General features: G+C 40.1%; 1 protein-coding gene across 8 annotated transcripts in view; it reads right to left on the bottom strand.

Moving 5' to 3' along the window:
- Nucleotides 1–374: 374 nt before the first annotated feature.
- ADGRV1 (adhesion G protein-coupled receptor V1) overlaps nucleotides 375–25,271 on the bottom strand; it is a 583,931-nt gene continuing 559,034 nt past the window's right edge. For 3 of the 8 annotated variants that reach the window (XM_054555736.2, XM_054555737.2, XM_054555738.2), the window contains exons 88-90: nucleotides 14,706–14,897; nucleotides 11,545–11,722; nucleotides 381–1,207 (exon numbers count right to left, since the gene is read on the bottom strand). In XM_054555736.2, coding sequence (XP_054411711.1) covers nucleotides 1,089–1,207; nucleotides 11,545–11,722; nucleotides 14,706–14,897 — 489 coding nt within the window. In that variant the 3' untranslated portion in view covers nucleotides 381–1,088. Of the gene's footprint in view, nucleotides 1,208–11,544; nucleotides 11,723–14,705; nucleotides 14,898–20,656; nucleotides 23,247–25,271 lie in introns of those variants that run through there. The other 5 variants (XM_054555745.2, XM_024247268.3, XM_054555740.2 and 2 more) reach the window with 5 other exon arrangements.

The following is a 25,271-nucleotide window of genomic DNA, read 5'->3' as shown; positions in this document are numbered from 1 at the left end:
AGGAGACATTTTATAATTTATCAAGATAAATAATGCCACCTCAGGCTTTATAACAAATAAAGCCACCCTTAATAGTGATGATAAAGCACTTGGATCTTTTAATTATGGCTCTAAGGGAAATTATTAATAGAACAAAATTTTCTCTTAGCTAATCTTTTTAACCTTTCTTGAGATGATACTGATTTTCTCAAACATACTTAAGAATTCCAAAATACAAAGTCAAAATGCCTTCCTCAGGACAAACTTGTTCTGTTCCTGATGATTCTTCTGGAACTATAGTCAATGAAATCATCATGAACACAACAGCGTTTGTTCTGGGATAGACTTTCTGATGTCTCATTCCAAGACAAAGAAAGACTGAAAAATCCAAACTGAGAAATGTTTCTCTAAAACAAACTCTGTATTGTTTGAAAGATCCTCTTCTAACTGCGTGAAAAAAATGCTTGATGGAGTTATTTTTAACTGGGGACAGAACATTCATTCTCAGAAGTGTTCAGATCCCTAATTTTATAATGAGCAGAAATACATACTGTTGAAAGACTAGGCCAACTTCAGTACTCCAATCAACATTTAGGTGCAGGATCATCAACAGACAGACCATTTTACAGTTTTCAGAATTAAAGTCTTCTTGTTGTAGTGAAGTCTTGAATCTGGGTCACCTGGATTCATGCAAGATGGCACAGGGTGCTTGTCACCATCTACATATAGAGTTAGCTTTTTTTTGCCCATGCACAATGTTTCTTTCTCAATAATGAAGCTGGATCATACCGAATAGATTCTATTGCTTTATTGATTATTACTTTCATTAAACAATGTTAGCCATATAGGATGATTAAAAAAACAACTAATATTCTTGGAATATGAACATCCTATTAACTGATACAAACTGACTCCATCTTTCTTATAGCAGTGAATTTTCAGGTCGCATACAATCAGTAATTTATACTCCAAATACAACAATCACGTTTGTGTTAATCATCCAGTACAATTCACAGGTTCCTATTACACAGGTGGATGTACTTAGAGAGTTTTAGCACAAAAGCTGATACAAACATGAAAGTGTGCTCAGTCGAATGGTTAGTGAGGTGCTAGAGGTGAGTGTCGGCGATGGGTATCCTCCTGAGCTCCACGATCTGGGAGTCAGTCAAGGTGCCCCCCTCCTGGCTGCCTTGACCAGATTCATTATCACTGACACTGAGACCAGCACCTGCCACAGAAATAGAATGAACACAAAAATCCAAGCTATTAGTGCAGTGAATTCTTAAGAATCAATTTACATTAGGTCCCAGCCTGTTTATTTCTATTATATTAGTAAAAAATAAGCTATACATTTAGAATAGATATTATTAATACCTAACATTTATGAAACTATCTTTTACGTTTCCTTTGGCAGTTTTTTAAAATGTACAGATTAATTTCTAACGACACACATTTGGGTTCTCAATCTTTATTGTTTGATTTTCACGTGGTGGACAGGTGTAACCTACTACCAGAATATAATCTCTCAATTGAGGGCTCATCAAAATAGAAAATCAGTCAGGTTATTAGACTTTTTCACCAGTGGGGTAGGATTTGCTGTTACAAAACATATAGGCCCCGAATTCATATGCACTGAGGTCCATCACTTGAGATTCAGTGTTGGGCAGTGATCTGAGAAGAAAGACAGGCATGTGAGAACACCTGGAGTCACACCAGTGCCCTGAAGACATTGGCTCTGAACGAGTCAGATCTGATCCTAAGATAAAAATAATTACATAACACAGTGCCAGAATAGATCCACACAGGAATTCCACCACAGTAGTTACTGTTAACTACTGACAGTGCTCAGAATCTGTTTTGAGGAAACTCCACTACTCACTACTTTTTTTTTTTTTACAACTCAGATAATTGAGAAAAAACTATGCTAGAATAACACTTTGTTCTTTTTTCTTTCATATTTCTAGAGAACAATGTTCTTTTCTTTTGTAATAACATTCAGAGGAACACATAAACTCTCATCCTCTCTACACACACACAAAATGGGGATGTGGTCATAGGGCGTGCTGGATGAATCACCAGAGGTTACCAGGGCCAGCCCCACTAGACTCTGCAAACAAGGAGGAAAGTGAAAAACCGGTTGCTCAGGCAGCTGGGATTTCCCTTTCTGTCTGAGAGGAAGAAAAGGCAATTCTGCAGAGTTGACAGTTGTGGGAAAATGGTGAATTAGCTTAATCTTAGCCTATTTGGAGATGGAAGCCAGAGCCTACTAGTGACCTTCTAGACAAGCCCTCCTTCTTCTGGGTCTCTGACCTTCGCACTCTCTCTGTTAAAGGCCGCTGTTGAAACTCCACTTCCTCTCTTTGCTTCTGTGACATGGTACTTGCCCATCTCATCCTCTGATCTGCTGGCTCTTTCTAGACCTATTCTGCTTTCTCATACATTTCCTCCTGCTGCCTCATTTCCGGAGGCCTTGTCTTCTGCCCTGTCTCAAGGCCTACAGGATCCTCTTGCCTGCACTCTCTCCTAATGTCTCACTAGGGTTTCCAAGCTCAGGACATGGAGAAGCAGGTCACTGCCTTTTCACACCATGTTCTTATGCTGGCACCTCTGCCTGGGCTGCTCTTCTCACTTCCCACCTCCTTCATCTGGCTGCCTCCACTCTTCCTACCAATATCAACTCTGCTATCCCTTGAAACATGATGATTCTCTTTTAAAATTTCTGACCCCCCCAATGGATTATGTCCTTCCTATCTTTCTGTCTCCTAGCTCATAGGACAGTGTTCAGTACACTGCAGGTGTTCAGTAAATGTGTGCTGAATGTAGTATTAAAGTGTGCTCTGCATCCTAAGTCATGAACCTGCCTGCTCCATCTCATCTCCTGTTCTGTTCCTCTGGTCTTTTCTGTATTCCACTGCCCTCTCCTTCTCAAGAACAAGTGTTAGTTCCTATTGCCAGTTACACTGAGTTGGGAACCCTCTGCTTTGGCTTTCATATCAGTCCTTAATCTGTCTCTAGCCTGTCAAATAGATGTATCCCAACCACTGCCTTTTGGAGCACTTTCTCTGACACTGATCAGGTCTCCTGATGCCCTGAATGCACCATGTTAATTCCAGCCTGAGTGTCTTCCTGCCTGTCCATCAGGGCCCATCTCTATACCTTTTTACAGATACTTATTTTTCCATCTCCTCAAAACAGGGAGTTGGAGGACATAAAATGTGAAAAGTTCTCATCCCTGACAAAATCATTAATCACGTCCCATTTATTCTCTCACACTGCCCAGGTTTTGATGATAAATTTAATAATACCCCATCTACCATGTATACGTAAGCCATAAAGCAAAATGCTTAACAAACAGTCATAAACTCTTTTCTTCAAGAACCAGAATATTGCCAATGACAATGTATTTTAAAAAATTTACTAAGTTGCTAAAATTTACCAATTAATACATTTCACATCAAAAAAATCAGATTTCTGGTTTCTCTTAAAAAAAAAAAAACAAAAACAACAACCAGAAGATCAGGCAACACTGGGCCTGCATTTCCACATTACAAAACAAAACAAAAAACAACAAAAAAAAAACACATGGACCAGGCAGTCCTTCAGTTTGTCTCTGTTTTCACCCAGCCCTCTTCAATCATTTACGGAATACCATAAATAATGCTTGGCCCCCGAAGGTAACATTTGTGTCTACTTCCAGGCCTTCGAAGGACAAATGGCCCATGCTTCTCTGCCAGGAACAGGAGAACCGTGTTATTTGGAAGAACCTCAGTGAATTGGTAAGATAGTGGCCATTCTATAAGGAGGTGACTAAGGCCCTGTGGCCTGTAGCAAGGAAGAGCTAAATATGGAAGCACTAGGGAGGAACAGAGAGGACCCCATGATTAGTCTCAGGGAAGACTGAGGCCAAATGATTTAACTAGTACCAACTCCCAGTGATTTCAGTGTCTGCCTACTCTAGATCCCACTAGGAATACCATCATAAAGCATGTGATGACAACTGGGACAAGGCACACTAGAAAGACAAGCTCTGCCTTATTGAAAGCATGCTGAGCTTGTTTAGCAACTCAAGATATGTAAGCAAGTTCTAGACTTGTCTTTAGTCACCACATCTACCGACCCACCTCATCATCCTCCTTTGCAATTTCTTCCAAGTTCAAAGAAATGCACAAATATCCAAATACTCATACTCAGAAAAGGCATATATTACACACAAGTATAACATGCCAAGACCTGGGAGCACAAATCAGGTCTCCCATCCCTTTGCAATTCATTAAATGGTATAGGCGGGTAGTTTGCAGTAAGTATCCTGATTTTCTGAAAGGTGTTTCCATGCTTAAATTTCAAACCAAAAGTTTAAGAAAAATCCAGGGACACTTTCCTTTGGTCAATAGAACAGGCAATTATACAGGAACTAAAAGTAATAATTTACATTCATCATGAGCTTCACCTTTTCTTAACATTTTAATATACTTTGGTTAGGATAGGGTGATTATCAGTCCTGTTTTACAGATGCAGGGACTGAGTGAGGCTGAGAGGTGCTAGTTGAGTGGCCCACATCAATGTGACAATGATCCAAAGACCATACCTCTTCCATCTTTTTCTGAGGAAAAAATTCAAAATCTTTCAAAATTCCACCTTTCCATTTTGATTCTCACCTAACTTTGTTTACTACATTGGGCTGCAGAAGTTCTTGAAGTTAAATAAGTCATTGTGGTTTGATGTGATATCTTGCAAAGAGAAATTTATTGATGAGTTCTTGGAGAAGTTTGAGTATTTTGGGCCTTGATTCTGAATGTTTTCATTTGTTTTCAAGGACTTGTCATCTATTTTCTTCTAACTGAAAATTAAATCATTTCTAGGTTTCCGATAGGGAAATGTTTACCATGACATTGATGTCATTGGCCTGGGAGAAGCCAGGGGGCTGGGGATGGTGGGGAATCAGATTAGTCATTCTGGGAGAAGCCCTCGCTGAAGAAAGACTCCTTTCTAAGCCCAATATGTTCCAAGCTTGACATTTTCAGGAATCTTGTCAACTTGGGATCAATATAGAAATGCCAGTACTCAAGGGACACCTTGTTAAGAATGTAAATGGAGACATTCCTTTCCATCCTACCCTCACCCTGAGTCTCTGTTCTAGTTTGCGCTGAACTTTCTCCTCTTCCCTAAAATGGAGGCTGTCCCAGGGTGACTGTTCCCATTCTCCTGAAGTCCTGGTTGGGGACACTGATGATACATTAGACAGCTCTATTAAAAAAAAAAAAACTAATAATAATCAGGATACCACTAGTCTAGAACTCAGTGTCTCATTTGCCTGTGGAAGTGCTGATGTACTTCAAGAACAAATAATTGAAGGACATTATGTCATCTTTTTTGAGAGTGAAATGTGGATTTCTCATAGGAAGTCGAATATTTTAACCTAAAAATTTTAAATGTCAATAGTGTTTCTTTTTTCTAAATTTTTAAAAATGTAATATGGTTAAAATTAGATTGAAAAAGAAGTCCATGACTGGTTTATGGGCCAGGGCTTCTATTTTAGATCAAACAATTTTAATATACTTGCCTTTAATATAAGTTTGAAGTATGCCACAAAGTATGCACTAACACGGTGGCTTCAAAAACATTGTCTTGCTCACATCAGAGTTCATCTGTAGCTGTTAAACATGAATTTGGAGCCTGCTGACACATTTGTAAATGCTTGTAAAGAAGTGATATGTTTTTTAATCTGGAAACTGACTACTTAAGCTTTCTGTCTTACAGACATAGTCTTTCTCATGGTTAATCTTAACATAATTAAAAAGAGAATGTCTTAGCTAAAGAGTGTTAGGTCTCCTGCTTGCCACTTAGAGCAATGGCATTCTGACATTAAATTCTCTCTATTGCACTCAGTAAAGGCATTCTACCTACTGAATTAATACAAGCATTTTGGTATGTGTTTGAATATCTGAACATTATTCCTAACTGAAAGACGATGAATTCTAAGGGAGATTAAAAGGGCACAGGAAATAGTATCAGTGGCTGTTGAAAGGCCTAGTCACTCTTCCTGAATCCCATGCATCCATCCATCCATCCATCCATCCATCCATCCATCCATCCATCCATCCATGTATCCATCCAATATGGAGCATCAACTGAAATACTCAACACTGCTACACTTCCAGGGATACTGAGATGAATCCTGGTTTTTCAGAACATAAACTCTGGCCCAGGACTAGGCCAGATTCTTATTTCTACATGTTCATCTGGCCACCCTTCCTGCTTCTATGTGGAGTTTGCATTGGATGGACCATTCTTTCTATTCTTGTGACCTACTTGCTCATTTGAGACTTATTAACCTCTGTCTTGATTATTACATACTCTCTGACACATATTTTAGTGTGGGATATTAGGGGAAGGGAAGTACATAGAACAAACCTGATTAACAGGTGGTACAATTTGGGAAGGATTTTCAAATTTGATCTTTCATCTGATGCTACCACAGTCCCTGAAGTCCCACAATTAAAAATGAACTTTTTCCCACCTTGCAGGTTTTGGTTTTTAAGAGTTTTCTATTAAGATGTAAAAACCACAGAAAAAGCTTTTATCTTCTACCTGTTTATAGAAAACTTTATCATGAATGATGTTACAGCTAAGAAAGGAGGAGGTTAAAAAGAATGGCTGTTGAATGCCAAAGGCCCATTTTTGCCTTAAATTTCCAGTGTTCTCTAAGGTTGGCTGCAGATGTAAGGAGAGATTGGAGGCCTGCCAGAAAGCCTAGGACATGGGCAGAAATTGGTGGCTCATTGTCACATAATCTCAAGTAGAAAATTATCAGATACATGGTAGGAACTGTTATTTGAGAATAAGGAAATCTTTGCAATGTAGGATTTTTGAAGTAGAAGGGAAAATAGGAGTTTGCTAGCCCAGTTATTATAGGTGAGAAGAGGTGGTTAACGATTTGGCTAAAGTCAGTGGTCAATGTGGGAGCTGGCTGCCCCTCCTCATAATCTAACGTTGCACATCGCACCAGGTCAGTGCCTCTGCAGGATGTAAAGCACCTGAAGTAGAAGTCTTCAGGCTGGGATTCCTTTAACTTGTGGTACATGATGCCTTTTTCAAGGAGTACAAGGCAGTTTGGGAAGGACAGCTTTAAGGGAATACATTCCCAGATCTTGAATTTCCATATCTATTATTCTGATGAGTCTTTTTCATTTTTGACAATCATTTATCAAAACAGATGTTTTTGTTACTCATGTTGATTTGTTGAACTGTACACTAGGAATAATTGTAATGGTAACAGTATAAAAGAAATGTTGAACACCTTAGAGTCTTATGGCCACAGAAAAAAATTAAGTTCTAATTTAAAAACACGTTCTGTTGGAAAGAAATATGAGTAAAATGAATTTTAAGTATAAAATATATTATAGTAGGATAAAATTCTGTGGAGAAAGTAGAATGGAAATATAAGTTCAAGGAGAAAAGAAAGTGATGTCAAATTTCCAATTATTAAAAAAAGCCTGTTCACAGATGTAAAAAATGAATAACTAGGTATTGCATTGCTAAGGTAGTTAGCAAAGAGCCTTTGGGTTACTTTAAAACAATAATGTAAAAGTTTTACTTTCAAACACCAAAATGTATGATATAGTGGAAATTATATTATTTGATACTATTTAAACTGATTATGAAAAACTTTTTAAACATATGCAAAAGGCTACATAGCTTTGACAAGTTGTTTAGGGGTTCAAATGAAAGAGACATGGAAGACCCACTGTTTTAGTACTTGACTTGGAGTGGGCCATAGTGAAGGTGGACCTGAGATCAAGGTTTGCAAACTCAAATGTCCTAGTGGCCAACGAGGTTTGCATAAACCAGTGACATGGGCCTAGTAGGCACTAGACAATGGAAGAGCTCATGTCCAGAGGGGCTGCTATTACTCAGTTCCAAGCAAGCAGCGCTGTGCTCGACTTCAAAGACTCTGTTGCTAGATTTTTCTAGAAATTCTACATTTTTAGAAAAGAGCTCTAAATTTTTAATATTGGCTCAAAAAATGTTAAGATGTTATATGGATCAAACAAAGCACTTTGTTGGGCTGAATCTGGCCCTATGGGTCAGTTATAACTGCTGTAGACGAAATGGCATGTAGACTGATCCTTTATTTGACCATATTCTAGGAGGGAAAGTGTACAGTGGCTGATACTTGACTACTACAGTACTTTTTCTAAAAATATAGGGAACCAAGTATTAGAGATTGTTATTTTGGTCTTTTAAAGTATTTATTTCCTAGTGAGTTCAGGGAACTCTAAAGGAATGCTAAACCAAATCTATAAGTAAGGAAGACATTCCTTACATTCTAGAACCAAATGAACTTCATAGTTGTTATATAAATATAAGATGTAATGTAATATAGATCTAATTTAATTATGTTCTAAGAATTCACTTTATGTTTCCGGTGTCATAACTTCAACAACTGATGACACTGTAGCAGTGAGGACATAATCTGCCCTGAGAATTACTTGTAGTCTGAAAGCCCCTTTTCAGCCCTGACTTTAAGGAAAGTTTTATTCAGCCAATCATTTCTTCCTTCCTGAAACTCCTTCCTCTTTGGTTTTCTTTCTGAACTTGCTACAGTTTCTTTGTGAGACTGTCTTCTAATTCACTCTTTAAATGTTGGTATTATCTATAATATTCTTGTTTCCCTTCCTTCTTCTCCCCTGACTTCCTCATCTCTTTTCCTTTCTTCTCTCTCCTTCCAGTCTCCCAGATCAACCTTTTTTCATCTCCATAGCTTCAAATATCGTCTCTGTGCTGATGCATTTCAAATCATTCCCTTTTATCCTGGTCCCTCACCTAAGATCCAAACCTGAATATTTAGGAGCCACCAGGCCTACATCTGAACTCATCAGTTTCCTCCTGCAAACAAATAAACCAACAAATGCTCTATATACTTTTCTTTTAGTCAGCCATTGTGGTGAGAAGCATGAGCTTTGGAAGATTGTCCCTCAGTCTTTCCTCGGCATTCCTCTTGTCGGAAAGCTCGTCTTTTCATTTTTATTTCCACTCTCCAGATTTGAGGCCTTAACCAACCTCATTCTTTTGAAACACTGTAATAACCTCCCAGCCTTTCTGATGTTGCTTCTAAATTTATTTCTTCATACTTTCATAAGAGTTATTTTGCCTCAAAACCAATAGGAACATGCCATTCCTTTCCTCCAAAACCTACATGGCTCACTATGCTCTATAAAAATCTCACTCCTTACCATGGCATCCAAATAGCATTTTAATATTACGCAAAGTATCAGTGAGTGTTCTGCTCCCCCAAAATGAATGTATTGCTAGTGTTCTGGAAAGGCCAGGTTAAATTAAGCAAAATGGGTTTCCTTGGTCTAGAACATTTTAGAACTGCTAAAATGCTAATGTGAATTGTGAATCTCTGCAATTGCCCAAATATACTGGGTCAGGGATCCTCCCATTGCGGAATGACTATGAATAGCTAAGGGAGGGTGTTCGCTGAAACCCAGCTGGGGAACTCTAGTAGATTATTGATGGTGCCGGCAAGCTACCCGTCAGGCCTGCCTTCTGCTGCCCGGCTTCTCTCACTGTCTGCCCCTGCCACGCTGCAGCACTGGTTCTAAAACAGGCCACACACCGTTAAGCCTCTGGGCTCCTGCTAATTCTATTCCCTCAGTCCCTAATGCCCTTTCCTCCATTCTTTACTTGTTTAAAACCTATACATCTTTCAAGAATTAATTGAGAGTTTTTTGTTACCTTTTCATCTCCTCTGTCATTTTTAACTCTCTCCATTATTTTATTCTTTCTTATGTCATGTTTATGTGAATGTCTATTTTTCCTAGCAAACTCTAAGCTTCATTGTTTAAATTCATCCCCTCACTCAGGATTCAACAATATCTAGCAAAGGTTATTCTAAGCGCTAATCTGAGTATAGGGTTGAGTTCTTATTCCTTTCCATAGTGATATGATTTGTCCCCACCCAAAATCTCATCTTGAATTGTAAGATTCAATTGTAATTGTACAATTCAATTATAATTGTAATTCTAGCCCCATATTCTCCACGTGTGGAGGGCAGGACCAGGTGGAGGCAATTGGATCATGGAGGCAGTTTACCCTATGCTATTCTTGTGATAGTGAGTGAGTCTCACGAGATCTGATGGTTTTACAAATGTCTGGCATTTCCCCTGCTTGCCCTCACTCTGTACTGCCACCCCGTGAAGAAGGTGCCTGCTTCTCCTTTGCCTTCCGCCATGATTGTACATTTCCTGAAGCCTCCCCAGCCATGTGGTACTGTGAGTCGATTAAATCTCTTTCCTTTATAAATTACCCAGTTTCCGGTATTTCTTCATAGCAGTGTGAGAATGGACTAATACAGATAGGATTTGCCATTCTTAACAAAGCACTCGAGAGGAGGCGGTTGTACCACAGCGGCTGAGAGCACGGTCTCTAGGCCAGGCGGCCTGCATCTGCTTTGCACCGCCGCTTAACTATGTAACCTTGGGAAGGTTGTAAAATATGATACATGAAAATATGCTGTTATTCTTAGGAATTTTGGAGTATTTTTCAAGATATAATGTAAAATTTTAACTTCAAAATAATAAAGAAAAATGTTTTAGCAAAGCAATATACTTTATAGCCAAACAATAAAACTATAAGATAGTAAAATGCACTTCTGAATAAATATTTCAATAACTTCAACTGGGCTTGGACATATTTTCTTGCTTATGTGGTTATCTAGAAATTAAAATTCACTGGAATTTTTATAAGTGTCAGTTCAACATTTTTCTGAGGAAAAAATTTCTAAACTGCATATTTGATTTGAAAACAACTCAAATTAGTTTACGGTTTTCTTTTAATGTTCAAAATAGAATTTCTGACCAATAAAATATCCACTATATTTATATTATGAATGCAGATATCATTTAGACACACTGGAAAGAATGATATCCACTAACTGTTTCATCCAGGAGCGTGTGACCTTTAATCAGGCGGTTTCATGGTCTTTTATTGCCTTAGCATGTTTCTAGCATCATATGCTGATGAGTTGGGACCTTTTGGACTGTTTTCCTCTCATTCTGTAAGAACTATCCACTGGGGTCAAAGTTGAGTGGGACTGAGTAAATAGGAGGGTCAAAGAATTATTGTATGTGATAGCACTTGGAAATTATAGAACTATACTATGCTCATTATGTTGCCTTGGAAAGTTTCTGCTTCAAAAGCACTCCATAAGAAGGTCTCTTTGGCAGGCCAGAGGCAAAACTCCCTCAGTGAGATCCCTATCGACTGCCTATAGCAAACTTAATAGTATCTTGGTGTTCTAGCAAGATTCCAGGACAGGGATATTTACATTTAGTTAGAGTATGTCTTTTTTGAAAACAAGTTGTAAATTATTTTTAGGTTGCCTTATATTTGGTGCCAAGAACAAAGTATCCTAGAGTTTTCCTGGAATTAGGAATGGGTCATGAGAATCAGGATGTGCTAAGGTGACTGATAGTACTTTGCAACTTCATGGAAAGAAAATATAAATTGTAACATAGCAAGAGTGCCTACTTCTAATGTGGTTCATGGGTTCATACATACCAGTTTTTAATGCAAATATTAAATCATCAAACTCCTGGGACTCCTCATCGGCTATCAGTGACCCCTGGCCATATCCTCCAGAGGACGGGAACATGGCTCCATTTTGTGGACTTGGCTTTAAATCAGGGCTGGCCTGACTGGCCTGTTGGAAGGATGCTCTCTCCCAGTCAGGTGGCACCTTTTTGGATTGGGATAGGGGGAAAAAGAAACCATAATATGAATGCATACACATTCACTATGAAACCCAAATGAACAATCGATCTCTGCCTCTCCGTACAAAGACCTTGTTAAATGGCAGTGGCATTATTTTGAAACTAGACCTTTACTTATTTATAAATTTATTTTTTGTAGAGATGGAGTCTCACTACATTGCTCAGGCTGGTCTCAAACTCCTGGGCTCAAGAGATCCTGCCTCAACCTCTCAAAGTGCTGTGATTATGGGTGTGAACCACCACACCTGGCCTTAAATTTTGGTGGGAGGATTGCTTGAGCCTAGGAGTTAGAGACCCACCTGGACAAGACTGTGAGACCCCCATCTCTACGAAAATTTTTAAAATGTAAAAAATTAGCTGGGTATGGTGGTGTGCACCTGTATTCCCAGCTACTCAGGAGGCTGAGGTGGGAGACTCACTTGAGCTCAGAAGTTTGAGGCTGCAGTGGGCTATGATCATGCCACTGTGCTCCAGCCTGGGTGAAGACACCCTGTCTCTACTAAAAAAACAAAAACAAAAACAAAACAAAACAAAACAACTTTAATTTTATCTTTATTCTTTAGAAAATTATGTCTCTCCCTGAGACAATTTAATCTGTGATTCTAAACAATGTCTCTATTTGAATTACTTGTAGATTTCTATGTTGTCATGTGGGGAATGAAAACTAATTTTTAACCCAATAAATACATCTTTTTGGTAAGATGTAGGCAAAGAAAACTCTGTTAAAAAATATAAGAAATGGAGAAGAATCCTCCTAATCCTTTATCTAAAATGCTACACAGGATTTTAAATATAGTAGATCTCTATAAGGACATACTAAATTGAGAAAAATACTTTCATAGCATTCCTCCTTGTTTTTGACTGAATGATTAAAAAGACAGCTCTATCCTGGAATGATTAAATGTATTTACATCCCTCTAGGTTACTGGTAAACAACCCCTTAATCCTTCCTTCCTATACTTTCCCTTCTCTGCATGGCTTTTTAGAATGTCTCTGACAGCACCTCACTGACAGCTGAATCAAGGCCAATTCTAAGCCTCTGAGGAATGCAGAGCACACTTCAGGCTCTGCTATTGCACAACACCCAAGTGAGCACCCAAGTGGTGGCTCTGGCCCAAGAGTTGGACTGTTACAGCTACTGCCTACCAACATAGGGTGTTCTGAGAGACAGGTTACAGCTACTGCCTACCAACACAGGGTGTTCTGAGAGACAGCAAAGACACTTCGTTTCTGAGAACCGCCATCTGAGAACTTTAAAAATGAACTTGAGAGGAAAAGATGAACCTTAAAACATTTCACTAGGAAGTTGAACATCTAGACCAGCAGTGTCCAGTAAAACTTTCTGCAGTGATACAAATGTGTTATATCTGTGTTCTCCAATATGGCAGCTACCAAACACATGTGGCTGTTGAGCACTTAAAATGTGGTGAGGGTGAATGATAAACTGACTCTTTAATGTTGCCTAATTTTAGTTTAAATTTAAATAGCCACATGCAGCTAATGGTTATTGTATTGGACAGTTCAGATGTAAACAAATGCTGGACTGAGCAACCATTCAAAAAAAATTTTAAGATTCATTTCTGAATTCTTGATCCTAAAAAATCCCTGTTTCCATTGGACCTGCTGTGATGAAATAAGTCTATTTTAAGAACTTTGGGAATAGAGAAATCGTACTAGATTTCCAAAAATTTAAGGATACTAAAGATATAAGTTGATTTTTAAAGACTGTACTTGAACTTATTCATTTTATAACTCAAATTTTGTACCCTTTGATCAAAATCCTTCATTTCTTTCACCCCCAGCACCTGACAACCACCTTTCTACTCTGTTTCTGTTACTAGTTAATAATTCTGTATATTAAAATTTCTCATTCAAACAAAAAATATACATAGTACTTGAATTGTGAATATTTACCTTAATTTTAACCTAATATAAATAAAATTCCTTTCCATATTGCTATGAAGGACAAAAGTTATCTCTGGACAGGTAAGTTATCAGTCTATTGATTTATCTATCTACCTATCTCTCCATCTATCTATTAATATAAACCGTTTCCTTTTCAGACAGATGTACCTTGATTTCCTGCCATTTTTCAGGAAGTAAACACAAATACCGTTTTCCTTGGCTCCTTACTATTAAGAGGGCAATATGAGCCCATAAAAAAATGGTAACCAAGCACATCTTGAACACTGCAGAAATTTTTAGAGGACTTTGTTACTATCTCCTCCTGGCCAAAGGAATTCAGGGATGTTTTAACATGTGAGCAGTGGCCCCACTGCTAGGGGCAGCATTACTGACAAGCTGGTGGCAATGGGATTCACGCACAGGAAATAAAAATGATGTGGACAGAATGCAGAGAGCAATGGGAGGTAGATTTGTACAGAGGAAATCCTGGCTAGATTTTCCAATAGTGCTGCAGAAGCACTCTTCTGAGCTTTTTTCTAAAATATTTTCTGGTATATAAATTGAAAAGAGGTTTGGCTTAATTTCTTTTCTCTGTTTGTTGGGATTGAAGTAGTGAGTTGGAATGGGTGGAGGAAGAGAGCTATGAAAGTATTTTTAGGAAAAATAGCATCTTAAGAACCATTTCCTTGGCAGACCCAGTCACTGACATGTCAAATTAGAAAGATTCTGAAGAAAGAAATGTCAAATTATACTCCATCTGATTTCCCAATACAAACTGCTAGTCAGTCTAGCTCACAGGGTGAGGAAGAAAAAGAATTAGATAATGGGTGTGACGCTATAGTAAGGAAACCAAGTACCATAGGTCAGAAGTTGTCAGTATGTAAGATTTAAACGTCACCTAGTGTGATTCATCTTGTACTCTTTACGAGGTGGAGAGCCTGTCAATGAGACAGACAGACACAGAGAGAGAGAGACAGACAGGCAGAGAGAGAGAGAGAGAGACAGAGACAGAGAGACAGAGAATGAAAGGGCAAGGGCAGACACCTCCTCCATAGCACTGATGAGATTCTGGGTGGACTTGCTGATTTCCCCTCCAGCAGTAGGCATTCCACTCCCGGGCGTGAAAAAGGCTGTGCTGGGTCCAGGATGCCCATTCATTTCCACAGTGTAACTGGCCTTCATAGGGCAACACATTTGGTTGTGTAAAATGAAATAAACCACGAAAACATAAAGTCCCTGCAAAAAAAAAAAAAAGAAAAAAAAAAGAAAAGAACATCAGCATGTCAAAGGCAGTCCTGCTACTGTAGCTGAAGAATAAACGTGGTTGTATTGGTCCGTTCTCATGCTGCTATGAAGAAATACCCAAGACTGGGTAATTTGTTTTTCTTTCTTTCTTTTTTTCTTTTTTTTTTTTTTTGAGCTGGAGCTTTATTCTGTCACCCAGGCTGGAGTGCAGTGGCATGATCTTGGCTCACTGCACCTCTGCCTCTCGGATTCAAGCGATTCTCCTGCCTCAGTCTCCTGAGTAGCTGGGACTATGGGCGTGTGCCACCACACCTGGCTAATTTTTATATTTTTAGTAGAGATGGGGGTTTCATCATGTTGGCCAGGCTGGTCTCGAACTCCTGACCTCAAGTGATCCACCCACCTCAGCCTCACAAAGTGCTGGGATTACAGGTGTGAGCCACCGCGCCCGGCCAAGACTGGGTAATTTATAAAGAAAAGAGGTTTAATTGACTCACAGTTCTGCATGGCTGGGGAGGCCTCAAGAAACTTATAATCATGGTGGAAGGCACCTCTTCACAGGGTGGCAGGAGAAACAATGAGTGCAAGGAGGGGAAATGCCAGACGCTTATAAAACCATCAGATCTCATGAGACTCACTAATTATCATGAGAACAGCACAGAGGAAACTGCCTCCATGATCCAATTATTTCCACCTGGTCCTGCCCTTGACACCTGGAGATTATTATAATTCAAGGTGAGATGTGGAGAACACAGAGCCAAACCAAATCATTCCGCCCCTAGGCACTCCCAGATCTCATGTCCTCACATTTCAAAACACAATCATGTCCTTCCAACAGTTCCCCAAAGTCTTAACTCATTCCAGCATTAACCCAGAAGTCCAACTCCAAAGTCTCATCTGGGACAAGGCAAGTCCCTTCTACCTCTGAGCCTGTAAAATCAAAAGCAAGTTAGTTGCTTCCTAGATATGATGGGGATACAAACATTGGGTAAATACACCCATTCCAAATGTGAGTAATTGGTCAAAACAAAGCGGCTACAGACTCCGTGCAAGTCCAAAATCCAATAGGGCGGTCATTAATCCTTAAAGTTAAAAAATGATCTTTGACTCTATATCTTACACCCAGGTTCATGCTGATGCAAAAGGTGGGTTCCTGTGGCCTTGGACAGCTCCACCCCTGTGGCTCTGCACATTACAGACCCCCTCCCAGCTGCTTTCACAGGCTGGCTTTGAGTGTCTGTGGCTTTTCCAGGCACACAGTGCATGCTGTTTGTGGATAAACCATTCTGGGGTCTAGAAGATGGTGGGCCTCTTCTCACTGAGGCAGTGCCCCACTGGGGACTCTGTGTGGGGGCTCCAACCCCAATTTCCCTTCTGCATTGCCCTACCAGAGGTTCTTTATGAGGGCTCCACCCCTGCAGCAAACTTCTGCCTATATGTCCAGGCATTTCCATACACCCTCTGAAATCTAGGCAGAGGTTCCCAAACTCAATTCTTGTCTTCTGCATACCCACAGGACCAGTACCATGTGGAAGCTGCCAAGGCTGGGTGGGGGCTTGCACCCTCTGGTGCAATGGCCTGAGCTGTACCTTGGCCCCTTATAGTCATGACTGGACACATGGCACACAGCAGCGGGGCCCTGAACCAGGTCTAGGATACCATTTTTCTCTCATAGGCCTCCGGGCCTGTGATGGGAGGGGCTGCGGTGAAGGTCTCTAGCATGCTCTGGAGACATTTTCCCCATTGTCTTGGCGATTAACATCTGGCTTCTCATTACTTATGCAAATTTCTGCAGCCAGCTCAAATTTCTCCCCAGAAAATGGGTTTTTCTTTTCTACTGCATTGTCAGGCTGCAAATTTTCCAAACGTTTATGCTTTGTCACCTCTTGAATGCTTTGCTGCTTAGAAATTTCTTCTGCCAGATAACCAAAATTATCTCTCTGAAGTTCAAAAGTTCCTCAGATTTCTAGGGAGGGGGTAAAATGACACCAGTCTTTTTGTTAAAGCATAGCAAGGGTCACCTTTACTCCAGTTCCCAACAAGTTCCTTGTCTCTATCTGAGACCACCTCTGCCTGGATTTCATTGTCCACATCACTATCAGCATTTTGGTCAAAGCTATTCAACAATTCTCTAGGAAGTTCCACACTTTTCCACATTTTCCTGTCTTCTTCTGAGCCCTCCAAACTGTTCCAACCTCTGCCTGTTACCCAGTTCCAAGGGCGCTTCCACATTTTTGGATAGCTTTACAGCAGCACCCCACTCTCTGAGGTACCAATTTACTGTATTAGTCTGTTCTCACACTGCTATAAAGAAATACCCGAGACTGGGTAATTTATAAAGAAAAGAGGTTTAATTGACTCAGTTCCACACACAGCTGGGGAGGCCTCAGAAAACTTACAATTATGGCAGAAGGCACCTCTTCACAGGGAGGCAGGAGAGAGAATGTGTGCAAGCAGGAGAAATGCTAGATGCTTATGAAACCATCGGATCTAATGAGACACACTCATTATCATGAGAACAGCATGGGATAAACTGCCCCCATGATCCAACTGCTTCCATCTGGTCCTGCCCTTGACACAGGGGGATTATTACAATCCAAGGTGAGATTTGGGTGAGGACATAGAACCAAACCATACCAATGGTTGAAAGCGTTGCTGATTTTCCACAAGCATTCTTCAAATTCTACTAAAAGCTGAGAATTTACAGAACATGTTAGGAGTCTAGCAAGAGACCATGGCAAATTTTGAATGTCACAAAAAATTTAGTCAATGTAATTTAGGAAAACTGACCTCTCACTAACAAATCTTTTTTTTTTTTTTTTTTTTTTTTTTTTTTTTTTTTGAGACAAGGTCTTGAAGCTGTGTCACCCAGACTGGAGTTCAGTTGGAGTGCAGTGGTGCAATCACAGCAGTGGTGCAACCTGCCTCCCGGGCTCAAGCAATACTCCCACCTTAGCCCGCCCAGTAGCTGGTACCACAGGTGTGCTTCACCACGCTTGGCTAGTTTTTTATTTTTATTTTTTGTACAGATGGGGTTTTGCCATGTTGCCCAGGTTGGTCTTGAATTCCTGAGCTCAAGAGATATGCCACCTTGGCCTCCCATAGGGCTTGGATTGCAGGTGCAAGCCACCATGCCCAGCTTCAAATTCTTTTCTTGGTAAAAACTTAAGTGACGCTGAAATCTAGCTCTATTAATACATGAAAAAGAATTGCAGAAGTATATCTGATTAGCTACGTACATTTTGTTTTAGAAAGCAAACTTCTTAACTTCCAAAAAAGTACCATATTTTCCCATCTATTTCACTTATTTCCATTTTTTTCTTAGGAAAATGCTGAAACTGGGGTACTAATAGTGATCCATTCACATTGTAGATTTCTGGATGGGCAGCATTAATCAAGCCTCTGATTTCATTTGTATAGCTCACCTACTTATCTCGTTTGAAAATAGAATCACTGGGTAGGGACTCAGAGGAATTCAGTAGATTGCTTAATATTTGACATGCCTTGCCTCACGGTAAATGTTACATAAGGATAAAGCTAACGCGTGCATTCTTAAAGAGCTGCTGGCCCTTTAAATTCTTTTGCGACCCAGTCAAACTCTTGACAATTGCTCTGCTTTCGTCATAGACAGCAACTCAAAATTTGTATTGCTGTTCCTGACAACGCCTACACTGGCTCTCATTCATGGTCTCTACAAAGGATCTACTGTATACTTCTAATGGTGTGTCTATAAAGCTTGGTAATTGTGACCTTTATGCTCAGCCAATAAAATTGTTAAATTGTGCCTCTTGTATCTATTCATCCTGATGTTTGGGAAGCAAGTAAGAATCTCAATTAAATAGTTACTAAAATTATTAAATACATAAAAATAAAAGCATGGCATTCAGCTCATTAAAGAAGAAAAGGAGTTAACATCAAGATTTTTCAGAAAACATGAATAAATATCTTCATTTTGTGAAAAATGGCATTCTCCCGTGGTTCCTAACATCTCTGGGAGTGTAGAAGCAATAATTTTCTTGTGGGCCTGAAACATACATCTGTTGGTATAATCATAAAAAGTCTATTAGAAAATACCCAGGACCTAAGAATTGCAAACAACTTTTATAAAAGTGAAATTAGAGGGCAATGCTCTAGGTATGTAGGCTAGTGTTTGATTTCTGCTGCCATCTCTGGAATACTATTATAATTTAGTCCTTTCTCCCCTTTCTACTCAAATGATCCCTTCTTGGGTTGCCATCTAATCTGTATTGTTAAAAAAAATATGTTTTAAAATCAGTGGTTTATCTGCTAAAAATACTTTTAAGTGTAACTGCTCTAACCATGATCTAAAAGTAAACAAACATGTATTTCCCTTTGAATTAGAGTTTTTTTTTTTGGAAACAATAATAATATTCTACATTGTGTATGATAATAAGTGAATCAGTTTCATTTGCAAAGGACATCGTGAACATTAGCAGAAACAAATCTTCCTGAAAATACCCACACACATCCAAAATTTTTCTTGTACAACAAACTTTTCACATGGGTATGACCTAATTACATTGGCTACAGCAATAGACAAAACAGGAAAAAAATAAAACTGTCAGCCTTAAAAATTGTGCAAACGTTACTGATTTATTTCAGGATTTCTCTCAGTGTTGTCAAGTGATAGGGTAAAAGCTAGATCGGGAAACAAAATCCATGCTTTAAAATCCATCTCTGAGGACCCATTTGTTAAAACAGTGTATTCTCCCTCTTGTTTGTTTTTATATCTAGCCTTTTGTGCTTCAGGAAAGGAACTGCCTGCTGAAAATAACTTGCATGTGAAAGCTGCATGTTTTTTTTTTCTTAAAAGCATAGAAATATACAGTAAATATTGTGAATCTTTTAGATGTGCTGCAGGAAACACAAATGCTTAAAATGGAAAGAAAAGAATGTTTAAATGCAGATTGTATGACATTTGCCTGTGTCCAGCCCAAGCTGGGCAAATATAGAAAATGGACTTTCATTATCCGAAGTACTCAGCTGTGGAGGTTTCTGACCTCAGGATAAAAACAAGTCCCCGTTCCAAACACTGCATGTTAAATCTCAGGCTCCCTTTTGTATGCTAGTCTGTGAAAGAATTATAAGAGAGAATCTGGATTCTCAATTATTTAATCCAATATTGCTGATCACCCACTATGTGCATTGCCAAGCACTGAGATGTAAGGATAAAATATTTGGCTCCTAATCTCAAGTTACTCACAAATACAACAATATCTTACAATATAACAGCTTAACTGTTTTAGAAGCTGGATCTATATAATCCATCTGTTCTTCCTATTCTTTACCTAGTGAAAGCTTACAGGGAAGGGAATTCTTTCTATGCATTACCATTTTGATTATTTTGTTGGCTCTCCTACTATAATCATAAAAAATGCTTTCAAAAGTCTTTCGTTAGATTGGGCGTGGTGGCTCATGCCTGTAATCCCAGTGGCTTGGGAGACCAAGGTGGGAAGATCACTTGAGACCAGGAGTTTGAGACTAGCCTGGGAAACCTAGAGACCCATCTCTACAAAAAATAAAAAAGAAATTAGCCAGGCACGGTAGCACACACCTGCCATCCCAGCTACTCAGGATGCTAAGCAGGAGGAGTGCTTGAGCCCAAGAGGTTGAGGCTGCAGTGAGCCATGTTTGCATCACTGCACTGCAGCCTGCGTAACAGAGCCAGAACCTGCCTCTAAAAACAAACAAGAAAATGTCTTCAGTAATATCTGGATTGACCATACCCACTATTGGTGGTAGCGATGGCCCATCTGGAGTGGCTGCTGTGGAGATGCTGGCTGCAGAAGGGGAGGTATGGCTGGGCTTTGAACTCCATAGAGCTGGTGGGGGGCTGGCAGCAGGCATGAGCCCTGCTCTTCTGGGTGCCACTGCAGCCACCCAAGCTGCAGCTGCAGACCTGGGCATCTCTGCACTCTCAAGGGCCCAGGAAGTCCCCTGCTGCCCCTGCAGGCTCAGAAATGCCCGCTCCCACTGCCTGGCCTCTCCGTACTCCCAGTGCCTGCTCCAATCTCAGAGCAAAGTTGAGGCCAAGCCTGGGCACTGTTGCAACCCAGCCAGGTATGCACACACTCAGGGGAGCACTGACATACTAGCCCTCTGCTGCCTTGACCCCCTCCAGACTTAGAATGCCAATGAACATGGGAGGGAGGCTGAGGGGGGCTGAGGGCAGCTCAGCACTGGCCTGCAGGCACCCCTCCGTATGAATGGCCTGGGCATCATGAACAGTGGCAGGAGGCAGACAGGCTCTGGAGTAGAGGCGGAAGGCCCCTGTTGAGGCCCCACCTTCAAGCTGGGGAAGGCCTGAAGCTTGGGGGCCAGGCTGTCAGTCCTGCAAACTGTAGTGAGAACTTATGGTGCTTTTTCTAGGCCCACCTATGGCCACCCATGAACCAATCAGCATGCACTTCCTCCCTCTGAAGCCCATAAAAACTCCAGATTCAGCCAGACTTGAGCACTTGATGGGACGACCTACCTGCGGAGACAAGCTACCTACTTTGGTGTCTCCTCTCTGCTGAAAGCTGAGCAGACGTAGGGACGACCAGCTGCAGAGAGGAGCCCTGCGGGTCTCCTCTGAGCTCTATCACTCAATAAAGCTCCTCTTCACCTTTCTCATCTTCCACTTGTCTGCATACTTTCTTCTACCTGGGCATGGGACAAGAACTTGGAACCTGCCTCATGGCAGGGCCGAAAGAGCTGTAACACAAACAGGGCTGAAACACACCCCTTCCTTGCCATATTGCAGGCAACAAGGAGAGAAGGGCTGTGGCTCCTTGGGGAGCCCAGACCTAGGAGTGCCCCAAGCCAGGGCAGTGACACCCTCTTTGGGGCTCTGCAGTTTCTGGCATTTCCAAGCTTCTGGGCATGACCATGTTCCCTGGTGCCAGCCATGGAAGCTACTTGCGGGATGCCTAGTCCAGCCACAGCCTCACAGACAGCCAGTGCCTGTGGCGGTGTCTGGAGCTGCCAGCTCCACCACTGTGTGCAATGGCCGGACCCCATACTTGCTCATTCACACACCCCTCGCCACTCCACTCACCCTTGGCAGGCATGGGATCCAAGCCAGTAGCATGAGCCAAGCGCAGTCCGCCAGGCTGAGCAGGCCCAGTGGGCCTGAGCAAAACTCGGGCAAAGGCATCACTGGCCACAGAGGTTTCCAGCTGGCAAAGCAAAACCCCAGGGATCCCGTAACACTATGACCAATTCTGTATTTCTTTTGATTCAAGAATTTAGACTTATTAGCAAACATTCAGTGAGACACAAATGAAATCGTAATAGTCTAAAGGAGTTAATAAATGTTCTTGACGTCATCAAGGAGTAAAATAAGTACAGGAGATTCTGGACAATTATCTCAAAAATTTTTTATCAGTTCCATATAAGATAGGAAAGAATCAATATTACCATTGCACAAATTTAACCAGGAAGTGGGGTGGGAAGAAGTGGTTAAAACAGGAAAGTGATTAAGCTGGGCTTTACACTCTTTTGAGACCTTTTTACAAGTTCTCCAAGGTTCAACAATTCCTAGTTGAGGGACATCTTCAGGTTTCAGATGAGTTCTCCAAATCAATGTGGATCCCTGAGACAATGTGGAATAAGGGACTCAGAGGAATGAAATCTCCATTCAAATTATGCTCTCTTCATCTCAAAAATTACAAATTTGGGATTAAAAAAGGAAGACCTTCCTTTAAGCTGTAACCTCCTAGAAAGTAAGAGACCATGTCCAGTTCACTGTTTTATTTATTTATTTTTGTTTATAGTATGGTCCCTGGCATGCAGGAGGCGCTTAGGAAATATTTGTTAAATAAGGAATTATGGCTTTTAACTTCATCAGAGGGACAGAGTAGGAAGGGGTAGAGACAGTCATGGGTCTGAGGGATGTGTTGGTTTTAGTCCTCTAATTCTATCACCACTATAGCTAGGTATTTCAGTAGCTGTTCAATACAACTTTTGTTTCAGCTTAGTCTTTCCGTTGCAACACGTAACATGTGCCACGGCTTCATGGGAGAATGAAGCATCCCTTCCTGGCCGGGTCAATGCTCTTCTGGGATGGTGTCTTCCTGGCAGTATGGTCACTTTGTGCTGAGCCCTCAGGTGACATCCTGGCTGTCTCTGGCTTTTCTGCTGAAACCAGGTTTGCATACTGCCATGCTCCTTCCTGTGGCTACATCTCCTTAGAGGGCTTGTTGCTTTTGCTGTCCCCTTGGCAGACACCCCCGGGAAGTCTTTGTGATCTCTTGTTTCTGGCTTCAAACAGCTCTTGGGCTGCTGACCTACTGCTGTTTTGCATCACCAATGACTTAGCAGCAAAGATAACGGATACTGTGCCAGCAACAGAATTGAAAAAACAAATATGTACAGTATTTCTGCATTTGTATATTTTTCAGGTATGTGAAGAGTAGGCATTTAATCTCTAATTGCTTCATCTCTAAAAACGACTCTTAGTTTTTTCATTTAAAATTGCTTTTGTTGATGGTCTTATTTACAATATTGCTTTTGTTGATGGTCTTATTTATAATAAGAATCCACAATCTAACTGTGCATTAAATATACGGAAAAAGGAAACAAGTGAGTTCATCTTGATAGCTATAGGTTAGTACAACTGAAATACTTGGAAATCTATGTAAGCAATTATTTGCTCAAATGCTTTTTAAAATATTTGCATGGTTTAAGTAATTAACTAGTATTCACCATGGATTTGTCAAATTCTTCTATGATTCCTTAATAATTTAGGGGACACTATTCAAAACTAGTAGAGATAATAAAAGAAGTCTGCTACATTCAGACATGTCTATCATTAAATATCTAGGCAGCAGACCTTCACTTTTAAGGTTTGGACAGATGTCTATTCTAAATTTTGCAATTCCTAGGAACAACAATTTTGCAGTTTTTAAATTATAAATATCCAGTATACATCGAGATATTCTTCTTTTTATACAACAAGGTTTCTATCTGGAATTTAAGAACATATTTCTCTGTGTGTCACTTATGGACATAAGAAACATTAGGTTAGAGTCTCTTAGTGGTAAATACCCATAAGTCAAAAGGTAAGTATTAGGACATGCTTCAGTAATCTCATTTCCAGATAATATGATCCCTGTTTTTCAGCCTTTCCTTTTGAGCCCATTTTACAGTGCTTTGTCTCTGAGACTCTCAATGTTCTTCACGATTCTGTTAAGTTTCAAAGCATGGAACGCTAATCAGTCATGACAGGACTTATCAGGAGCCAGACTATTTCTGACAAGATAGAAGGAACTGAAAAGTAAGTTTTTAACAGATTACAAGAATCCAAACTCCCTCACCCCACTAACCCTGCTTGGACAGTTCCCTAGATTTAAAAACTTTCCGAAGTACAAATCTGGGTGGTTGGATTGAGGGGTAGAGAAGATTGGAGGTGGTCAAACGGTATTGAGTTGGGACTTAATAATATAGAAAAGGTTTGGCATCCAAGGATAATTTTTTAAAAAGTTTTAATAAAAACTGGAGAAAAGAATTGAGTTGGTATTGTCTTTCAATAGGAATTTTTTAAAAAAATTACAAAAATACTAAATTGTGCTGTAATAAATAAGATTATTTATTTAAATCTTGTTATAAGTAGTCTTAAACATAGTTTTGGTCAGTGTCCTTTAATTACCTTTTTGAAAACAAGGCCTTAAGAGTTTAGCATTCAGATATCCTTCTCATTGTATGGATAAGTTTAATTGGCCAGTGATAGGTGACCAAAGAACAGTATTGATGATGATGAAAGGGGAAAATTGGATGACCCAGTTCCAATAAAAATAAGGGGGGAGAAGGGATCACTTTGCTGTAGAAGCTAAATTAAATTTCATACATGTTTGAGGTGAAAATATGTAAGATATTTTAAGTACCCCACTGAAGATGAAGAGAGAAGGCAAGGTTAGAATGTGAGTGTAGAAAATAGCTGTGTAGTGGTGAAAGCTGAAGCCACATGGTTGTATGACTTTTTAAAGAAGACACTTTATAGGGAAAAAAAGCTGAGTGCTCAGGATTAAACACAGCTGGAGGACATGAACAGGAAAAAGAACCAGTGAAGTAAACAAGGAACAACTGACTGGTCAGGCAAGTCAGATTAAGGACAGCCACAACTATATCAGGGAAGCCAAGGGAAGATTTTGTTCCCGGAGAATGAGGTGGTCCACATTGTCAAAACAGACATCAAGGAGAAAGAGAAAGAGGCATTTGTTCATTTCAGAAGTAACTGATGTCTCTGGAAAAAAAACACAATTAAAATAGAGAGAGTGGTGAGAATAGGCTGAACTATGTAACATGTACTAGTGTCAAAAAAAGGTGTCAGGTTAGGGGAATAATCTGACTCGGTCCATTAAA

The sequence above is a fragment of the Pongo abelii genome, chromosome 4 (genome assembly GCF_028885655.2).
Source record: "Pongo abelii isolate AG06213 chromosome 4, NHGRI_mPonAbe1-v2.0_pri, whole genome shotgun sequence".
NCBI lineage: Eukaryota > Metazoa > Chordata > Mammalia > Primates > Hominidae > Pongo > Pongo abelii.
The sequence above is the reverse complement of the archived record's forward strand: the minus strand, read 5'-3'. Positions and strand labels throughout refer to the sequence as shown.